The sequence below is a fragment of the Vanellus vanellus genome, assembly GCF_965231255.1.
Source record: "Vanellus vanellus genome assembly, chromosome: 1".
NCBI classification, from domain to species: Eukaryota; Metazoa; Chordata; class Aves; order Charadriiformes; family Charadriidae; genus Vanellus; species Vanellus vanellus.
Genome location: NC_138905.1, coordinates 117,359,767 through 117,382,040, shown reverse-complemented (window position 1 = coordinate 117,382,040; position 22,274 = coordinate 117,359,767). Strand labels below are relative to the sequence as shown.

General features: G+C 40.5%; 1 protein-coding gene across 2 annotated transcripts in view; it reads left to right on the top strand.

Annotated features, from left to right (window-relative positions):
* Nucleotides 1-22,274, top strand: part of GRIK1 (glutamate ionotropic receptor kainate type subunit 1) — a gene marked incomplete at both ends in the record, with an annotated part of 174,528 nt that overhangs the window by 79,086 nt on the left and 73,168 nt on the right. For both annotated transcript variants that reach the window (XM_082486716.1, XM_082486715.1), the window contains 2 exons: nt 16,045-16,212; nt 18,645-18,902. In XM_082486716.1, the coding sequence (XP_082342842.1) occupies nt 16,045-16,212; nt 18,645-18,902 (426 nt within the window). The remainder of the gene's footprint in view (nt 1-16,044; nt 16,213-18,644; nt 18,903-22,274) is intronic.

The window sequence follows — 22,274 nt, the reverse complement described above, 5'->3', positions numbered from 1 at the left end:
GGGCTTGATCCATGGCTCAGGGAAATCAATGGAAAGACTTGGGCTTCAGTCACATTGATTGTTTATAATAGCTAAGGCTAGATCAAGAAAAAAAGTAGAGAAAGGAAGAAAATATTCCTGCAGAGACAGAATGTTGGATGAAACAACCAGAGAGATCTAATATCTAAAAGTATATTTTCAGTGCAGCACAATTTTAAGCATGCATTGTGCAAATGTGCACAACTCCTAACATACTCACTGCACATAGCAAGCAAAACTTTTCAAGTATGTAAAATTTGCATACATATGACATCTTTGTACAGGAAATGGATAATAGCCAGTGCACTTTGCACATCTTCATGTTGTTTCAGCCAAATCACTGCTACTGAAATCTTTTCTAATGCAAGAACAGACTACCTAGGTTTTGCAGTAAAAATCCAAGGATCATTGTGTACAGTCATGCTACCATAATTTCATTTGCAATCAAATATAAACAAGGTTACGTTTTGAATTTTCACTTAACACTTGCTAATAAGCAGGGATGTATGCACATCTGAGGAGGTTTTCTTGGTTTTGAGAATTTTATGAGTCTTTCACAGACCCCATTGAGACAAATCACGTCTGTTGCCATGTAGCTCTTGGAACCCAGGAAAAATGCTATCTGCAAAGCATTCTGGAAAAGAACAAAAGAAGAAAAAAAGATGTAGCTACTATAGGCTTTTCTATTCAGTTTTATACTGAAATCATCCCCCAGAATTGCGCAGTAAGTCCTGGCACTGGAATGCTTCAATCTCAATATGATTGCTGGCGAAGGACATTTCTATGTACACACCAGGTATGAACATTAAACATTTCATATTTGGGTTTTATCTAGTTATAACATTGCTGGCTCAGGTATCCCAAAATTTGCCTACACAGCATAAAAGTGGCTTACCTAAAATCATAGAATCATAAAAGTCATTTATATTGGAAAAGACCTTTAAAGTCACCAAGTCCAATTATTAATCTAGCAATGCCTAGTCCACCACTAAACCATGTCCCTAAACACCACATCTACTTGTATTTTAAATACCTCCAGGGGATCAACAACTTCCCTGAGGAGCCTGTTCCAATGCTTGACAACCCTTCACAGAATCACAGAATGGTCAGGGTTGGAAGGGACCTCTGGAGATCATCTAGTCCAACCCCCCTGCCAGACCAGGGTCACCTACTGCGTGTTGCACAAGAAGGCATCCTGGTAGGTTTTGAACGTCTCTGGAGTCAGAGACTCCACAACCTCTCTGGGCAGTGGTGGCTCCACCACTTCCCTGGGCGGCCTGTTCCAATGCTTGATAGCTCTTTCAGTGAAGAAATTTTTCCTAATATCCAATCTAAACCTCCCTGGTGCAATTTGAGGCTGTTTCCTCTTGTCCTATCTCTTGTTAATTGGGAGAAGAGACCAACCCCCACCTCGCTACCACCTCCTTTCAGGTAGCTGTAGAGGGTGACAAGGTGTCCCCTCAGCCTCCTTTTCTCTGGGCTAAACAACCACAGTTCCCTCAGCCACTCCTCATAAGACTTGTGCCCTACACCCTTCACCAACTTTGTTGCCCTTCTCTGAACATGCTCCAGCACATCAAAGTCTTTCTTGTACTGAGGGGCCGAAAATTGAACACAGTATTCAAGGTGCAGCCTCACCAGTGCTGAGTACAGGGGGATAATCACTTCCCTAGTCCTGCTCACCACACTGTTTCTGATAGAAGCCAAGATGCTACTGGCCTTCTTGGCTACCTTGGCACACTGCTGGCTCATATTCTGCTGGCTGTCAACCAATACACCCAGGTCCTTTTCTGCTGGGCAGCTTTCCAGCCACTCTTCCCCAAGCCTGTAGCGTTGCGTAGGTTTGCTGTGACCCAAGTGCAGGTACCACTTATACAGGTTTCATGAGTGATTTGAGTAGGAGCCTCCCAAGTCCCCAGATTCACATACAAATGAAATGTTTGGTTCCAAACAACCTCTAGGGATATTCATCATCAAGAAAAGTGATGATACAACCTGGAAAGTTCCCTCAAAGCAAGAATTTCTGGAGTTAAGAGTTTTATATCCCCTTTAACTTAGACCCCATTGTGCATAGCAATTTCAACACCATATGCTTCTCCATTAGATGGTTTAACACTGCTGGGAAGTCTTGTTTTCCTCTGTGTATTCTAAGTATTTTCAAATCATTCTTGCTAGAATATGGAGTTTTGAAGAATATATGTTCTTTTGTGGGGGGAAAAAAAGAGCAACATTACAAGAAAACAGTGTTCCTATAGTTTGGGTTCTGATTCCAAATTTCTATTGAAGTCACATGATTTAACACTTCATGTCAAGCTGTGATTAGGTGCAGATGCATTCTGTTTACACTTGTTACTTTAACATTTGCAAATGTAGATGTGAATAAGATATTTTTCAGACACAAATGGCCCTCAGTAGATTGAGGAATAGAAATGTTCCAGATTGATAATTACCAAGAAAGCTTTAAATTGCAAGCACCTCAACTAAGTGTCTTTTCAAGAGCCAACCATCATTATTATAAAGAAATATGGCAACTCAAAGTGCAGGTGCTGATTAAACATTACTCGTAAGAGTGGATCGGTTGCAAAATCTGCAACCCCCACCCTTAAAAGCATAATCTTAGATGAGCCTACTTACACATTATGCTTTCCAAGATTGAAAATGTATCCTGGTATTTTTCTTTAAAGCACTTGCTATATGCTGAGCCTGCAATATAAATAATACCTTGTTTAGAAAAATGTCTGCTCATTTTCTGTGTGTTTCTGCTTGATACTTGAGGATTTAAGGATGAAACTATGTTAATGCTAGTAAGAGAGGAAGAGAATAATCCAGCATGACAGAAGAAAATAGGTTTCTTTAGTTTAAAGAATAATAGGTAAATCCTGAGCAAAATCTGTCCATTTCTTGTGTGGGGGACAGTCAGTGAAGTATCTCATCCCAATGGTGTGCTTGGAGTTTCAGGAGAATCAAAACAATCGGTCCAGTGGGAAACCTGGTACAATTTGGTTTTATATTCTTCCTCTATAGCAATAAAAGATGGAGGGGGAGGGAAGTTTACTTATTTTAATGAAAATCAGTTCAATCACTCATGTCTTTTTTAAGTTTCTGTGTTTAAACTTCGGGTTTATACTTCCCTAATTACATACTTGACATGATCTGAGTGTCTTGTGGCACTCTTACTTGTATTTTGTCACTCTTTCTAGGAGTCTACGAGTCTTCTGTTACATTGCAACAGGCTCAGCTGTGCACAAGAGCAGTAAAAAAGGCTTGGGAAAATCTTCCACTAGGTTAGCTGCAGCACGAACATACTCTATTCACAAAGGGGCTATGCGGGGTGCCGGTCCTTAGCTTTTTTTTTTGTCAGAGGAGCTCAAAGGCTTCTTCCACAGAATAATCTTTTCCTAATAGACATGTTACATAGTTTCCCTGTAAGCCAAGACAAGCTCAGCAAGCAATATGTCAAGCTGGCTATGTTTTATTAATGCACGTCTTCTGGGTTCTGAGCATCTACCTTTATCTAATAGCTATAAAACATAGCTGATGCTCCCCTTTGCTGAGATGTTACAAGAAATGCCATCATTTCAGTCTGATGAGGACTGAAGCACACTTGGCTCAATGGTCTATTTCAGTAACAGCCAGCAGAGGAAGGTGCCAAGAAGTTCCCAACTGTTGTCTCTGGTGTACTTTTGAAGCTGAATCAGGAAGATTTCTGATTCAATTGCTCGGTGTTAAGAGTACGGGATGTGTTGCCTCATTCAGGAAAGAGGCATTGGAAGACCACACAGGGCCTGGGCTCAAATTTGTCACGGAAAATTTTTATTATGCTTTTCACAGAAACAGACCCATACTGTCACCATTTTGTTGAGAAAGTTTTTTGGGGTATAGACAGGCATTTCCCGGAGAGGCTGCAGAGAGGGGGCACATATCTCAGGCCACTGTCTGATCCCCTGGTTTACAGGCTGCCCTGTGCTACGCAAGTCTCTCACATTGCCATAACAAACCAAAAAATAGGTATGAGAGGTCTCATTTTCCCCCTCCGAAGAGAAGGATAAGGACGCTATAACTGAAGTAAGTTTCTTGTTATCCAGCTAGACCTACCTTACTGACTGCATTTGCTGCTTGTACCAGTGGGACAGAGGCTCCAGCCATGAGCTGAGACTTCGGAAGGGTTAGTGAAGAGCCCTGGGGGAGCTCCAGCCACCATGGGAGAAGGAAGGGTGGTGACAGTCACACGTAAAGTCCTCTCCATTTTAGCTGAATGATTTTAAGTCTTTTCTCCAGAGTGAGAGTACCAACTTTGGACTTGGAGGAACCTAGCATACACAATTGCTGCATATTAGAAGGAAAGCAAAGTAAAAACTCATTATTACTCCATGCATAGTGTGTGACAGCAAAACCAAATGTAATCTTTGTGTCATTAATGTCTAAAGTCTTGATTAGGCTACTATTTTTTGTATGCTTAAAAATGCAAAGTGTCCATAGTAATTTATACACGAAGTTCTCTGCTGTAGTTTGCTAGCTGTGGGCTTCTTGGCATCTCCCATGTCAATCATTTCTAGATTAATAGGTAGCACTGCCTTTAGGGGAACTCTTAACAGCTGGATTTCAGAAAGAAAAGAGCAATTGACTAAAGTTAGAGTTTAAAATGCTTCCCCCCTACCAACTTTAACGTCCCTCCACCACCACCCCCTTTCTGGAAAGGATGTACTTTGGGATAGTCTGTGATCTGAGTTTATCCATGCTTTTTCAGGATAAGCTCAGATTTCTTCAGCTTTAATAAAGACCTTATGTTCCTAAGCATCTTATGGATAATAGTGCTTAATGGGCACTCATGAAAAAAAAGAGTGTATAATTTTTAAAGATATAACCCTGATGTTTATGCATAAAAATGCTGTTTACTGAATAACGTATGTTTCAAAGTATAGTCTAGGAGTTTGAAATGTCTTTCTATTTCTGCCTAACAGCTTGAGAAAAATGGCTAATCCTGAAGTAGCTTCATTGCATATTCAAACTCACAATTGCTATAGTAAGGCCATATTCTCACACCTCAGGATTGTTCTCCATAGTAACCTTTCAGGACTTCATTCGAATGAATCTATACACCTTTCTGGAGGTCATCTGCTGTTTAGTGCAGAAAAAAATAAAATGGCTGCACATCCTGTATTGATTGCTACTTTCTGGGAAGTGTAATATCTTGTAACTACTGCAAAGGAAGGTGGTAAAGCAATTTTGCACAGATATACCTCTTATATTAACCACATGCCTACATAAAAGCAGGTGGCAAACCTCCTCTGAATTAAGTTTTCCTTGCTATTCTTTTAGATAGAGTCTCTATCGCTCTCTTTTGTTCAAGGATACTTGGAACTTACTCAAATGTAAGCTACAATTACTTTGTATCTGCAACAAATCTTACTAGAATTTTAAGCAATCTAATAATTTTGAGATGAAAGCTGATAAAATCAATAGATAAAACTTCCAGCAAGTTCTGCCACTCAATGCCATCTGTCTTTTAGTCTTCATTCAAGCAGCTTGCTTTCCATTCTCCTCATCTACTTTTTATTTCTGTGAAATTATTTTTCCCTTCATTTATTCATTAATATAAACAGTGGATTTTTACTGTGATTGTTCCTTCTTTTCTACTTTTGTGTTGCCTTTCCGTCCCTTTCCATTTTCAGAAGCACCTTGTAGTCCAGCACACGATCAGCAATTAATACATCAAGATGTCTGGATGTCTCAGAGGGAAATCCTCTGACTCTAACAGATATGTAGGAAAAAGATGTCTGTGAAGTAGTGCTCTGAAAGATTTAAAAAGACACCAGAAAGTAAGTTTCTCTTCCTGTGGGACTATTTAAGTTGTTACAGCATGTTGGGAGAAACGCTCAGCTGTGAGAGAATTTGATCAAAACATATTGAAATCGGCAGGAACATTTATTTGCTTCGATAAAGTCTTATTTCTTCTGAACAAAATGATGGGGAGGGAAGTTTAAAATCCTGTTACTTTGTTGCTGGGAGCCTTAAAAAAAAGGGAATGAAACTACTATTTCTCCAGAGTCCCGAAGCGTTTTTGCCATACAAGTTGCAAAGCAGGAGGATTACAGCAAATGGTGCGATTACAGCCATATAGCTGCAGCCAATGCATGGTTAACACATTCACCGAGATTATCTCCTTAGCTGAAAGAATGGGTTTATTACTTGATACTCCTAGCTATCCTTACGAGCATTTTGGCAGTGCTCGCACGGAGCCACGATGTTCACCTGAAGCACTTAGGACAGGAGATGGGTTGGGCGAGGGCTTCCTCGCTGTGCTGCAGGGACTGCGTCTCACCACAGCACTACCCTGTTCCACGGGCTTACTGGGGAGCTGTGAAGAGAGCAGCTCCGTGCGTACCACACATTCTGAGTAAAAAGTGGTTCAGCTGAAGCAGGGAGGCTTGATGTGCCACATACTTCTGCAAAGAAGGGCATGCGAGCCGTGCTCTGCAAAGCGGGCCAGAGCATACGCGCAGGCGGAGGGAAAGCGGGGTGCCAAAACTCTGTGTGTGCTGCTTTAGCCGGTGCCCTGCTCCTGGGGAAAACACAGAATCACAGAATCACAGAATCATCAGAGTTGGAAGGGACCTCTAGAGATCATCTAGTCCAACTCCCCTGCTAAAGCAGGATTGCCCAGAGCACATTACTCAGGACACCTCACACAAAATCTAACCCTGGTCTCTGCAAGGCTTATCTGCCTAATGCTAGCTCCGAGAAGAGAAGGGAAACAATTCTTATTCCCTCCTCCTTGCTGCGTGGCCCAGAAATAGCATCTGGTGGGACCCAATGTTGCATGTGTAACTGGGTAATTAGAACCAATTTTCTCCCTTTCCTGTTTTCGTCTTGTTTGAAATTAATGCTGCAATGCATAGACAGTTAGTTTGCCCAAGTAGGTATGGTTATGTGGAGGGGAGAACAGCAAACGATATAAATAACATATGTATTATCCTACATTTTCAGTACCTCCTGACTAGATTCTGCATCAAGAGAAAACAATAAAGTCAGCAAGGCAATAGGATTTTTAAATTTCCATTAAATAGAGAGTTTGCACCTCTAAAATGATTGTTTAGTTTCCGGCTAGTACTGCCACTGTATTGCAAGAGATACCTAAATCAGGTCAACCATTTTTTTCCCCATTAAAAAAAGAAAATGTTCATTACTTAGAAATTCTATAACATGAATCATGTCGATTGAGCCTTTGGGAAATATCTCCAAACTCGCAAGCTGAACTCAAATAAATCCCATTGCAAAAGGCAGATCTTTGTATCTTAATAAGCTCAACTTTTTGTATATGTGCATGTACACATACATATTTTTATCCCTCTGCTTTCCACAGGATAAAAGCATCGCTGAATGCAGTACCTTGCTCGAATGCAGACAATTAAAAAACCCCAGCCCTGGCTCTCATAGAGAAGATTTTGGGTAGAGAAGTGCTTTAACATTTTCTATTTAAGATCCTTTCCCTCTTTTGTACTCTTCGTCTCAATCTTTGACTAGGCCTTGTTTGCTGTGAGTTATGTATTCAGACCTGGTATAAGGGGTTGCAGCTCTTTGGCAGTCGCAGAACTCGCACCTGTCTGCATGAGGGCTGGAACCAAAATGTGATTTCTGCCAGTTTCATCACTGTGTAATTAAGCACTAACCATGTTGCATGAAAATAACAGAAAGGCTTAGTCCCTCTGAGAGTTCAGTCTAAATCAAGCAAAATATGAATCAGACTGCAAAGCCTGACAAACCATACCTTACCTCTTGTTAAAGCTGAGAGCAAAATTTTCACAGAAGCAATGGGGATACGATCACGTCCTAAACCTGTGCCCAGAGGTGGACTTCAGAGGTGCAGTTTTGAACCTAGGAGATACTCAGTTTGTCAAATACTCAGTGACCTTTCTAAAAACAAAGCTAATCTTCTTAAAAAAACAATCCTCACGTTTGCTGAATTTGACACTTGAGTTGCACCCCCTTCCCTCTTTCTTTTTCAAATTTCAGGTCATGAACTTGTCCCAGGTTTCAGCTTCCCAGTCCTACCACACAGTCATGGAAAGGAAAATGTAACCATCACCCCAACCCCCCAAAGCCAGCCCCGCTCCAGATTATTCTGTGTGTGTTTAGTTGCACATTTCTTGCAATCTGGAGAAGCTTGCAATCTACAGAGACAGCAGAGCAAATAAACGCAGAGGTGGGGATAAGGGAGGCAGGAAATCCAGGTGAGCACCAGAGCAAGATATTTGCCTTTCTGTGCTCACCGTCCCATTTTAGATTTGAATGGCTGAAAACAATGAAGGTAATGTGTAGAAAGAGCAAAGGTATGGGCTTCAAGTTTTGTTTGCGGTGCATCCTAAAAGGAGGAGCCCACAGACGGATGATGAGTTACAGAGGGAAAATGATCCAGACCCGGGATCTGGCATAGGCAATGAAATGGCAGTGACATTTGGCAGGGTATAGCGATGAGGAATAAAATCGAAGGCACGCTGGACAGGAACCAGGCTGCGTGAGTGCAAAGATGGTGAATGTCGAGGTAAGGAGAAGGGCTTGAAAAAGGGCGGGAATAGGCTGAAACAGAGCACAGTGTATGGAAAGTTTCCAAAACAGCTTTTGAACAGACTGAAGAGGGAATGATGGTAGGAAAGTCACTCAAGCTCTCAGTTTCACTGTCTGTAAAATGAGGATGATAATAGCTGCCTACCTCAGAGGTCCCTCTTGTAAGGCTGAATTCACCCATGCAAAGAATGTTAATGTGTGTTCAGTTTGCATTCTGTCAGCCCAGTGCAAAACCCATGCATCTAATTCCACAAAAACCTAGGGGAGTAAAACCACTTTGGTCTGGATTTGTAAATGTAAAATGCAATTGCTCTTTGCTATAGGATTGTGATCATTAATGATTCTTCCCAAGAAACCTTTTTTTTTTTTTTTTTAATACACACACAAACCAGAGTAGTTTATAGGTCATTTATAAATGAGAGTTAATAGCCAATTTCTGGACTAATCTTACACAGTCAGTGAGCTAACTTTAAAAAGAAAGATACTGTTAAACCATCAGCTAAAGGTAAGCCTCTAAGTAATAATTCATTTGATCATTCTTTTCTGGTAAGATGAATGCCCAGACTTAGCTCTGTAATGAGTGCACTTGCAGTGGCTCTCAGTTGGACGCCTCGTGGCACAGGAGAATAGGTCCTCTGCTAAGAGGCAAGGGGGGAAAAAATGCTTGGAGGGGTTTTCCAGTAGCAAGTGCTTTCACTCCAAGTGGCACGCTCTTTAACTCTATAAGTGGACATTATCTGGAGGAAAAAAATCTTCATAAGCACTGTTTCCCTCTGCCCTGTTCCTTTCGGAGTCAGCAGCTCTGCCCCTACCGCTCTGCCAGCCCCGCTGAGCTTCCTAAGTGCGTGTGAGTCCATAGCTGTACAGGCAGCAGGGCGGTGTGAGTCCATATCTATAGTGACAGAGAGCAAGGGGGGCAAACTGCATGCTAATTTGGCTTTATGGCTCTCCTACACTAACTTGGCATCAGCAACAGCTCCTCTTTCGGGAAAGCAGTGGCACATAGCTGCACAGTCATTAGGATTTTAACTCTCATTTCTCTTCAGTGACTGACAGGTGGGTTTTAATGAGGTCTCATGGACCTCCTGGCATTCAGATAGTGCTGTGGAAAGGAGGGGAGGCTTCTTAGAGCATAAATCCCTCCAGGAGATAGATGTTCAGATGTTTCTGGAAATCCTGACAGTGAATCACCTGCATGTCATGGCACTGAATTGCCTTTGAAAGCTGTCGGTGGCTCAAAGCTTCAGGGATGGAGCAAAGACATCCAGTGAGCTCTGTGCTTCCACAATGCTTATTCATTACGTCATCCTGTGCAACAAACACCTCCCCAGGCAGATGAGACTATGAAACTAGGATATCCTTTGAGCAAGAAAAAGAAACCTGGACATCAACCTCGTAGGAGTAAATTTTCATCCTTAACTGGAAAGAGCTGTAAAATCATAGAAAGTCCCCATTTTCCCTAGTAAGGGGGAAAATACCTGTGTCTTTATGAGGATAATCTTAGTTGTTAATCTTAACTATATTTTGCCTCTACCATTCTTCTTAGTCTCTATGTTTCAATATTTCAAATGTTTTTTACTGCAAGGTCAGCATGTTTGTTTTGAAACAGCATTCTTCTGAAGTGTAGAACCTGAGTAAGAACATAAACAACATATGGCTTTCAGGGTTTTTTACGCCTCCTGTTTCTCGCTCTAATTTCTGTCAGAATATCAAAATACTTAGTATTAATAAGGTTACTCTTGGAGTCATATACTTATATGAGTAGCTGTCTTTAAATTGCTGGGACTGCTGGCTATAGGAAAGAAATAGTATGCTGGGGGATGAAAATCTGGCAGCAAATAAAAATCTGAGCAATGTGTCTTTTAAATCTCATTGTATCTGGTGGCTTGACTTATGGTCCTTGAATACTGTATCTAGTATTCAGAAACACTTTTCTCTATTTTAACGGTACAAGAAAATTACTTCCCTACACTGCCAGCTTTTTCCACTGGTCAAAGAGTAGAGAGAATGATGTTAGAGATGAAGAATATTATTAAAAAATTTCTGGAGGACAGCTCCATAGCTGATACACAGTGACTCCTGGTGTGAAAGGGAGGTTGACTGCTGGTCTGGAGTGTAAGCGTGGACACAGGCCTGCCGTAGAGCTGCCTCACACAACCTCAAGTGAGCTGGAGAGACTTTTAACAAATTTAATTGGGAAACAGGAAATTTATCCACAAAGATAATGAACACGAGAATGTCCCAGATCAAGATCTACATCCGAAAAATAACTGGGGCTTTTTGGTATGTCTATGGTGACCACGGGGTCTCAGGCTGGCTTAAGCCAGAATATGTTTTTCCTCTTTTGGTTTCCTTTAGGTGTCAGAAGGAAATATAGACCACCCTCAAAAAGCATGGCATTTTCACACCTCTGTTTTGCAGGCTACCAGTACTGTGTTTCTCTGTAAGCCTACCTCCATTTCAACTGGCTTTCTGTACATTTTAATAGGAAGTAGCAAATAACAAAAAAAAAAAACACAAAACAACCCAATGCAGTAAGATGCTGTTCTTATGTTTGCTATGGAGCGGGTAAGGAAAATCTCTCTGCAAGTGGGATACAGCTTTTAAGAATATTTTGAAAAGTTAGCAGTTTGCTTTGAAAGCATCAAAGTGATACTACTGACTGAAATCACAGAAATTCCTTCAAGGCTACTCAGGCAATTCAGTGTATATGTGGTTAAAAAAATATACTACATCCGCTGTATCGGGACAGAAATATGTTAGTGAGGTATTTTGCATTGAGGAAACCTGACCGAAGAAGCCCAGGGAGACAGGTCGATAACTGCCATCAGAAAGGTCAACAATTTTTAGCTATTGCTGTTTATGACTGGTTTTAAAACAGGGACAGAGAATTTTCCCAATAACAAGCTTTTGAGCTCTGCCTTGTCTTGAAGCGAAATGTTGAGACCCATTGAGAGGTATAGAAATTGATTCAGCCATGACCTTTTCTAAAACACCCTCAGTCCGTGATGACCCCTTTAAATGGAAACATTTGCTTGCTCAGAAGGACTGGAGCTGCTTTTTCAGGTGTGTCTACTGAGGTATGCTTTTATATTTTTGACATTTACTTGCTGTAGAATTTTTTTTATCTTCAGAGGATGAATGGGGCTGATGCTTTGTCATAGTTGTCGGTTTGACTCACATCCCTTGCTCCTCTCAGAGCAGTCACTCGTGTGCCTCAGCCCTCATTTCTGTCAGAGCAACATTAGCCATGTAGTCATTTTCCTTTTACTTTCCACAGCTAAATTCAAAGTAGGGACAGGTATGGCTTTTTCCTTCATTCTCACAGACATCACTTTAAATGCTGAAAATCAAAGGCTTCCTCACACACGTGCGCTGAAGCAGGATTATCAGTTAAGTGAACATGAATGCTGAGTTCTCCCACTGATGTGCTCACACGTGGCTGGCAGAGAATTGATCCCTGGGTGCAACAGGATCAGGCAACCTATGCCTGGCATGGCTCCTCAGCTGTATCTGGTGGGACAGCCTCGGGGAGGTGTTGACATCCACGTGAAGCAGAGCAACCCCTATAGCTCTGGCACGCACCTGGTTTTGGGTAGGCAGCTCCCTGCTGACTCAGGTGGCCGATCCCTGCTCATCACGGGGGCAGACAGAAGGCTGGGGCAGAAGAAAGGTCAGGTCTGCCCCTGATCAGGACCAAGCAGCCTTTGGTTGGCTGAAGCTGCTGGAGCAGATTCACTATCCGGTTGAGTAACTGGGGAGATGCAAGAGAGGACTCAAAAATTTAAGCTTTGTCTCATGTATGTGCTACCAGCAGCCTACCGTGAAAGCCAGTGCTTGTTTTCGTGCTTAGCAATAATAGCCTCATTTCTGGAGCATGATTTATATCTTGAGTTAACACCGATTTTTTCCCTTCCCTTGTAGAATCCTGTGGTTAATTTTTTTTTTTTAAATGTTGTACAGTAATTACTTTATTTAAATGAATCATCTGACAAACCAGTTCTTCATCAAACTTGTCACTTACTCTGCTATTTCTCTTTTATCCTGGACCTTGCAGTAAATTCTAAGCTTGACTGTAAGTCGTCAGAACACAGGAAAAGAGAAACTTTTTACTAAATTGCTAGATTTCATTAAGGATAGATGGATGAGAACACAACAGCACAGAGCAACCAGATATTATCTGCTGACTTGTTTGTGATGGAAATTTATAGCCTGATTCAACTCTTTTTTACACACATAGGTCCCAACAGAAAAATCAAGCACAAATAGGTAGCAGTTCAAGCTTTTCACAATGCAACTATCCCAAACTTCACTCACATTAAGCAACAATTTCCTCCATAAACTGTCTTGTGGACTTTGTTCACGGGCAGCAGGGCCCCTCTCTTTGTGCTTACTTCAGGGTTTAATCAGGACAACATTCAGTCAAGTAAACATTTACCGACTTGGAAGAATGACCTTTGTGGTCTCAAAACTTCCCCATCCTAGCGGGGAGGGGGAGCACTAGCTTTCAGAGACTCTAAATGGCACCCTATTCGGTATCTCCAGTTCAGCTGAATGAAATTTCCTGTATAAAATTAGGACGCTTTTGACTGTCTGTCCCATTCTTACACCAGGCCTATCCGGAGTATCTCACCAGCAAATTAAAGCATGTAACCAAAGCTGTCTGTAAGTGCTGTACTGCTATGTTAACATGTACAAAAGGAACCTGGAAAATACGTTGAAGGGTTACCAACATACTGACTGTACCGCCGACTTTCAGAGAGACCTGTCTGAATGTATTTGACGTGTGTGTGATGGTGCATAGGTAGTTTTGATTAGTTTGCTTAGGGAACACATCCATGCAACACTTTCTCCCTTCCCTTCCCTTCACTCTGCCTTTCCCTCCACTCTTTCCGTCTGCCCAGTGAGCTTCTACTCTTTTTTAAAAAGGACCAAGCAAAAATTCTGCAAAATTCTGCTAATGAAGTATAAATAGTTCATGGATATACATCAATTAATCTCTATTTAATAAGCAACTGATTAGAGGTCTGGAAAAAATTTTAGTCCTAAAATGAGAAAGTGCTTGGGAATGTACCCATATGAAGGTTACATCAAGGGTGGTTGAAAGAAGTTGTTTTAATTAAGAAAAAAAAGTAATACAAGCACAGCACAATAATAGTTTCCAAGATGGACAAGATTTTTTGCCAAGACGAAATGATAAGAGATCCATCCTGTTGGAAGTGGGGAGAGATGGTGGTCTCCCTGTCTCATTAGAAAGTTATCTCAGGCTAGCCATTGTACTCAGTTACTTCCACCTTGCCTTACGAAACAATGTTCTACTAATTCTAGTAGGGATCCAAGCAAAACACAACAGTTGTGTCTTGCTGGCCCAAGCCCAAGCTGGCATTATAGCTAACTGAAAACACTTGTCTTCCTCAGGTGAAAGGAGGGAAAGCAAATTTTATTTAACAGAAAAGTAGTAAACTTGTTGGTATCATCATTGGAATGAGGAATGATAAGATCTGAAAGAACAGGCATTAGATTTTTTTCCTTCTAATAATCCTATAGTTTGCAAATCTTGAAAATCCTACTGTCAGCATTCCATGTGAGGTTTTACATTTGGTTCCAAAACCAGCACTTGAACTTTTTTCCCACTTATTTCTGTGTGTCACAGTCTCCTAAAATTGTATTTTGTGATGGAGGGGGAAAAAATATCTGAAAGTCTTTAAGGTTCTGATACATGCATATAGTAAATGAGAAATACATATAATGAACAAGAAAATTGCTTAAGTTGGTAAAATTGCTTAAGTCATGTTAAGGTATTGTTATAAATGGGTTTGAGAGATAATATAATGCTGCGTATTCAAGAGTAGCTAGAGATTATATTGCCAACTTGGGATTGATAGCCTCCAGTGTTTTCATTGCTGAGTTAAAATTCGAAACAGGTTTTAATTCCACTGTGTTCCCATTTCCTGACTGTCAGCTAATGACTGCACTATTCCTACACTGGTGACATCAAAATTGCAAGAGATTGCAGTGCATTAGCTGAATACATTCTGATGCTCAGAAAATATAAAGCTATATCTAGGGCTCAAATTTCACATGGGGAAATGGGAAAAAATGTAACTGAGAAATCCAAAGTATTCTCTAGTGACTTGCACTAAATGAGGAAATTATACTTGCAAAATCAAGTACTGAAGCTGGAGATTGCTGTTTAAAGGAGCTATTTTTTTTCAAATTAGCTGTGTTTGTTATGCATTCATCAAATCCCAGTGCTCCTAGACAGCCTGAATGTGTTGTTGGCATAATAAAGTCTCTAGAGGTTAGAAGGAGTAGACATCCCAGTCTAAGTGGGGCAGCCTGTTGGCTTGAAACATAGCCACCTTCCCCATCTCAGAGTATATGCCAAAACATTCAGAATGCTTCCAAAATGCAGATTGGTTATTTACAGGTCCTCTTCTGGGAAGCTTGCCTCCAGGTTAAAGAAAAGCTTGGATTCACCTCATTTGTTTTAAAAAGGAGCGAGAAGTATATACAAGTTCAGTTTGAAAAGTAGAAAATAAGTTCTGACAAATTGAGCAGCATTCAAAGAGCAGTTGCCCAGCTGGGATTGGACAGGATGGATTGGGACACATCGTTGTTCAAATAGTTATAAACAGATGTTGGAAGAAGAGTCTAGAAGAATGACAGGAAGTTGAGAGCAATTGTGCTGGATCTAGCACTGTCCTTGGAAGGACACTTTTAAAACAGTGCCATCACGGTACTGGTGGACACTACAGCCCTGGAGAGATCACTCAACACTGGCACAGAGGTGAAATCTTCGGTGGGAGCAGCGTGTGGCACAGTTATGTTCTGTGTCAACAAGTTCGGTTCATTCAGCAACAAGCTTCAAAAAAGTAAAAATGCTCACCTCTCCCTGAGCAAACTGAGAAATGGCCGATGATGTTGCCGAAGTTTTATAAAAAGACAAAGCCCTACTAAGACACTGACCTCAAGTGGAAACTTTCAGTCCATTTCTACTCAAACTCCTAAGTCACTTCTGAATGCAGATCCTGTACTGCCAAGATTTGCAGAAACGCTTCAGAAAACATCTCCAACACATTCGAGTCTCATCTCTAAACATAGATTAGATAGGAGGAGAGGGAACAAGACCTATGAATAGCAGTACTTTCATTAGTTGAGAATTCAACAGAAGTTTTCACAAGCATTAAAAAATTTTCTTTGGAAAAGCTTGAATAATAAACATGCATCATCTTTCACAGATGTTTGTCTAAGCAGCATTCATAATATTGAGTTAACCTACAGTGACATTGTAGATAAAAACTAATGATCCAATATGCTTTTACTGTAGAGCTTTTAACAGCAATTTTAACTGTTTTCCTTTATGAACACTCAGATTTTTATTGCTCATAATTTATTTTTCTCTCTATGTACAGCGATGAAGAGGTGAATAATACTTCTCATTTATCTCTGTTTCAACAGGAGGGATATTCGAAACTGTGGAAAATGAACCTGTTAATATTGAAGAATTGGCTTTCAAGTTTGCAGTCACCAACATTAATAGAAACAGAACACTGATGCCTAATACCACATTAACCTATGACATCCAGAGAATTAACCTTTTTGATAGTTTTGAAGCCTCAAGAAGAGGTAATTATCTCAATTACTGTGTCAGTAACATACATGTTCTATACTACCTTTCCCCAGCTTGGTCTCCTTTTTTGCTCCGATTGTAACGTGTGTATATGAATGGTAACATAAAATTCATCTTTAAATTTATTTGAACTAAGAATGAAGCTAGACTTGGACTTGTCATCTAGTTTCTCATAAAACACCTACATACTGTCTGCATGCTAGGAGCCCCAGATGGAAAGTGGCAAGTCCAACCCATTTTTCTTTCCAAAAAATAGATTTGCCACCTGGAATGCTGCAGAATATGATCACAGACTAACAGGGAGCGCAGTGGGATGTCACAACCCATAATTAGCACACACGCATAGATATTCATTATTTATAACACATTATTTCTATTGTACTTTAAAGAACAGAGGACAGTCGTCTCCCTGTCCTGAAATATTAATGCTTCAGAGGGTTAGAGACAGTAAGTAAGTTTCTCTGTTGTAAACAGAGTGGACATTGGAGTGGACAAGTTTGGAATTTGTTTGCCTATTCTTTTATTTTTCTTGGAGGGAAAATTGTGGTCCAATTTACTTGCATCTAATTTACTTGCAGGCCAAAACAGAAAGGGGGAAAAGTCACAACTCTCTTTAAGCACAGTCTATTTCTTCACCTCTAGGAGGCAACATTGAAGTTTGCTAAAATTTTATCTACAGCAGTCTAGTTCCTGGAATTACATGGTGTGCGCACAATCTCACACAAACAAGTCTAGAGAAAGACCCATAAATCGCTAAGACTTTACAGACGTGCTTTGCAGTTCACTATAACATCTGTCACTGTAAATGGTACAAGATACTCTTGCTATATGGCAAAAGATGTGTCTGCTGTAAGACAAATGAAGGCTGGTAAATAAACATGCTTCATTCACATCATGAATTGTGCTAGAATGCCAGTGAGCTGTTGCCTTCCAAAAGCCTAAATTACTAAATTCTCCTTGTGCTACTCTAGTTTTATCCTAAAAAGAAAAAGGAAAAAAGGAGAATACTTTCAAAGAACATCTATAATAGCTTTAAATTCTCTTTATTGCATTCTTTTTCAAGTATCAGATATATGCTGGAAATATATGCTATCAAAAATCAAGTATACTGGATTTGTAATCTGTATAATCCAGACAGACAGGATTTTAGATTCTCTGTAGAGCGAGAATCTCTTCTGTGCTACTGTGAAAGTACCTTCTCCATTAAATCTGTAGGAAGGAGTTCATTATAAATATTTTTGTAAATCTACATGCAAGGAATCCATTCAGACAGTAGTAATTTCTTCTCATCATGAATTATTGATATTATTTATGCAATTTGCACATTAAAACCTGTGATCCTTTAAGAAGCCTTCTGAATTAAACCTTGAAAGCCTGTGCCTTTTATGCTGTCTGTAAAACACTCATTTGTAGACTGAAAACAGAAAATAATTGATTTTCTGTCATATTCTGTTACTATCAGAGAGCTAAATATTAGTTTAAAAAGTCTCAGCTCATTGTGGATGATTTTGTACTCAGTATTTCATCCACTCACTGTAATTTCTAAATTTCTCACAAAGAACTACCTTACAAAGAGTACAGCACTGCAACTCATTGCGGGGCTTAGTCCCAGTCGATAAAGACCTTATTAGAAACATTTGCAGTAAATTTTACTAATGGACAAAAGTAATTTAATATTACTTCATCTTCTGTTAGCCTGAAAGGACAGGGGAGGAAAAGAAAAATGAAAAGACACCTACAGGAGGGATTCTTTTGGCTGAGATATAAGTGCAAGGAGAAGGAAACCTTTGTTGATACTAGCATTTGACTGATTTGGAAAGGTATTAAAATGTCAGTGTGTGTTGGTTCTTTATTTCCCTGTGTCATTACTGAGGGCTTTAGCCTTCACTGCCTGTTTTGTAAACACAGGTTATGGAGCACCATGAATCATAGTGCCCTTTACTGTTTATATTCCTTCAGTAGCCTGAAATTAAAGCAACTCACATTGGTAAAGCTTGCCAGTCACAGAGGGAATCCGTATAGTGTCTGTTGTGACTCCATGAACATATTTCCTGACACGCTGCCATGAAACTTAATTCATGTGACGTCCCTTTGGCAAGCCCATAGCCAGAAAGCTCCTGGTTTCGCCAGGATAATGCCATTCTGAGAAAGGCAATTTAGGAATCCCTGTGATCTGAAGGTAATGAGCAGAGTTGTTGTTTCAGTTTTTGTTTGTAGCAAGCAGGTTCTAGGATATAACTCTAATCAGTAAAGCCATTTTCAGGAACCATTTGCAAATCTCTCTATGGGTTTGGGAGCAACATGGTAACCCCTTCTCACTTTGAAATGGTGGGGATGGGTGGAGAATAAATGATCTCGGTAAACACCACCCAAGTTACTTGCTTTTGCCACCTAACAGCTTCTTTCTCTTCCTTCCTCTCCCCCTCAGCATGCGACCAGCTCGCTCTTGGCGTAGCTGCTCTCTTCGGACCCTCCCACAGCTCCTCCGTCAGCGCAGTGCAGTCCATTTGCAATGCACTCGAAGTCCCACATATTCAGACCCGATGGAAGCACCCCACAGTGGATAACAAAGATGCGTTTTATATCAACCTCTATCCAGACTATGCAGCCATCAGCAGAGCAGTTTTGGATCTTGTACTATACTACAACTGGAAAATAGTAACAGTAGTATATGAAGACAGCACAGGTAAGTAGTACTGGTGCGCTGCAGATCATGTACTTCTGTTAATGTACATACATGAGTAAATGCTGAGAGAGAGAGCCTGTGATAGTTCAGGTTGGCATACTTACAGCAGTTTTCCCTGGAATATTGAAGAAAAAGGTCTCTTAAGGCTCAGTTATCCTTCTGCTGCTGTGGCTTTTGGAAAGCTGTTCATTTCATCAGACCTTAAGAAGTCACCAGGAGGTAGCTCCTGCATTCTGAATACTCGATCAGGTTTTGCTTCCAATTTGTGGAACAAATAACACAGCTTCAAACTGATAAATATTCTAGTGTGGGTCTGATTAGGGATTCCCCCTCTCAATGAGGGGTTGATCTTAAAAAGGATGCATCTACAAACCAAAAGTTCAAGCTGCAGCGTTTTTAATGTAGAGACTGCCTTGTTCCTTGAAACCGTCTCAGAAACAGTCAATCCACTTGTCAGCTAGGTATTAAAGACTGAATCTGAAAGCTACAATTTGTGTAAATGTTTCCAGTCTGGGACTCTTAACTCAGAGAAGATCATTCATTCTTTGTGACAAGAACCTCCCAGTAGTCATAGCTGTCCAGTGACATACTGTGGACAATCAATATCAGTAACATGTCCCTTTTTATTCCCAGGGGAAAAAAAAAAAAAGAGATTAACAAACTTATTCCTGGGAACAAGTGATTATCAGAGCTTATCAGAGACTAGAACTTTTGTGTCTTTTTTTAATACACAGAGACAGTGGAAGAGTGTCGATGTTATGATGAAATCCAAGCCACTGTTCCATGTCTTTACATATATAGGCTTTACTACCCTTGTAGCTGATGCCATATACTGTAGTGTAGTTGTTTCTGAGAAGTGTATTAGCTGCTCTGGTCATTGAGAGAACTGCCTACCTGAACTGCTCTCAGAAGGAGTCCTGTCCAGCAGAATTACACACCAAAATTCATTCCAAGCATGACTGCAGAGAACATAATCTCTCCTACAGCGTAGACTCTGTCATAGGTTAAGAGTCCATAATCTGCCTCCACAAGGAAAAGTTTGCCTGTAAACAAACCACTAAAAGCTCAGAGAGGTCTTTAGCTCTCCTGTCAAAACATAGCAAGTGCTAAGCAAGGCCTGCCCACTAATTGTTTTTTGCGGGGCACAAAGTTACAGGTACGGGCACATTCTAAGCAGCAGAAAAGATTTTCTTGGAGACATCATACCTGTAGAGATGAAGGAAATAGAACCAACTAAATAAGACTTAGGCTGACAGTTATTCCACTGTAAACTTTCACCACCATCCTTCGACACTATCTTTTTACAGTAAAGGTGGAGCTGAACCATATGCATTTCTGAAGTATCGTGTTGTGCATTAGCGGTCATTGGTGCAAGTTAAGCACTTCACTGTCAGCCCCACTCTGAGACTTGCATTCCCCTTTCTCTTCCCATTGCCCACAGAAGTGTAACACCTTCGAGAGCTCTACAGATGTGCAAGTAGCATTTAAATTGATTCTTTGGTAATGGCATAAAAAAAACCTGGATGAGTCATGAGCTCAGGCATCTGCCTAAGCCTTTAAAGAGAGTATGAAAAAAAAAGCACGCCTATTAAAATCATGTTGTAAAAACATGTCTGAAAGACAGAATTCCGCTTTTGAAAAACAAAGGCCAAACCTCAATTTTAAGGCTAAAAATGTTGCACTGTTGACAGCACACAAGAAGCGCATTTCCTCCTGGATCCCAGGGGCAGGTCTCAGTGCCAATGTTCTGCTCGCCTTGGACTCACTCAGAGAGTACAATCGAGGGCTGGAGGTAGAAGAGAAAGAATGTCAGGCTGGGCTTGCTACAGCAATCTTCTTGCCTTTCCATTATGATGGTCTAGCTCAGCAGGATTTCTGCTGGGCTTCTAGCACTGTGTGCCAAAATACACTCATAGATAAATAGAGGTCTTTTTCAGCCTACTCCATTATCAAATTAGCACTCCAAAACTTGAAGTGTTGTGTACGTGTTCAGCTACGAAAATGACTGTTATTAAAGAAACTTCATTTGCAGAGGTATTTACAAAGTAAATTAATCATCAATCATCTTATTAACTTGAAGTCAGGAAAGTAAACAGGTCAACTTTGATCAATATAAATGGTCTTTGGATTTTGAGTTAGAGTGACACCATTTAGTTCGAGCTCTTTTTATTTCTTATCTCTCGTGTTTGACATTGTTACACTACAAGAACAAAAAAACGTATTAACCTTTTTTTTTTTTTCTTAGAGACTAATTGTATGTGAAGAGCAGCTTCATTCCTAAAGAAACAGTGAACTCATAGTTGTAACAGTGAACTTCCAATGGTCCATACACAGATTTTTCAGGCTGAGATTAGCCTTGCTCTAGTTTAACAGTCTATATTGAAGATCAGGTGTGGAAAATCCTGCTTTCATCCTTCACACTGCAGCGCTGCTGCAAGCCCATGTGCCATCACGGCCAGCTGCAGCACAGAGGCCGCATACTGTGCCAGTTTGCCAAGCTGTAGTTGCCCACCTCCTGTGGTTATACTTTCACTGCTGCATAGACACCCCCATCAAGGGAAATGCAGTTATGAGTCTGGACTGAGCAATGTTAAAAAAAACGATGCATTTGAGTGAGGTCATGTTTCCAAATGATCTGAATCACTTGTGCCCACCCTCCTTATCTGAAATGCTATTCACCATGCTGCCAGTTTTTGTCATCCAAATGTTTTTCAGCCGTAACTTTTACAGTCAATGATTTTTGGAGTGCATACAGAGACAAGAGCTCTACAAATGTCTGAATGGCTTAGCACCAGCCTTCATAGAGCTCCACTGTTTAATAAGGCTTTCTCATTGACATCTGCTTTTTGAGATCTCGCAAATGATTATTTTATAGTCCCAGATTTTTCATGAGCAGTTTGTGTGGTATATGAAGATGGACATCTCCCGGGGGCAAGTGCTTCACATCTAGGAAGCTACCTGTGTCAACAGAAGTTGTAAAACCAAAGAAAGGCATTTGGTGTGATACAGAGCTATCTTCCCTTGACGGCTGAACCTCTCTGTTAATTGTAGTCCCAAGTTTTCATTCTTCAATATTTTACCACAATCAGCTTTATTCTTAGCTTGTCCAGTACTTACACTGGGGTAAGCCATTCTATGTTATCTCACATACCCTTTCTGATATTGATAAATCATTAGCACTTTTTTTCCAATCTTCTAGAATTCATTCAAGGTTCCAATATTTATCACATTAGTTGCTGAGTGTTGGTAATCTACTAAGTGGACTCTATAGGACTGTCAATGATAAACAAATTTTATATAAGCAGGTCTAGAAAACCTGCAACCAATAGTTCTAAAAATTACACTTGGAATAGGAAGTACTTACTCATCCTG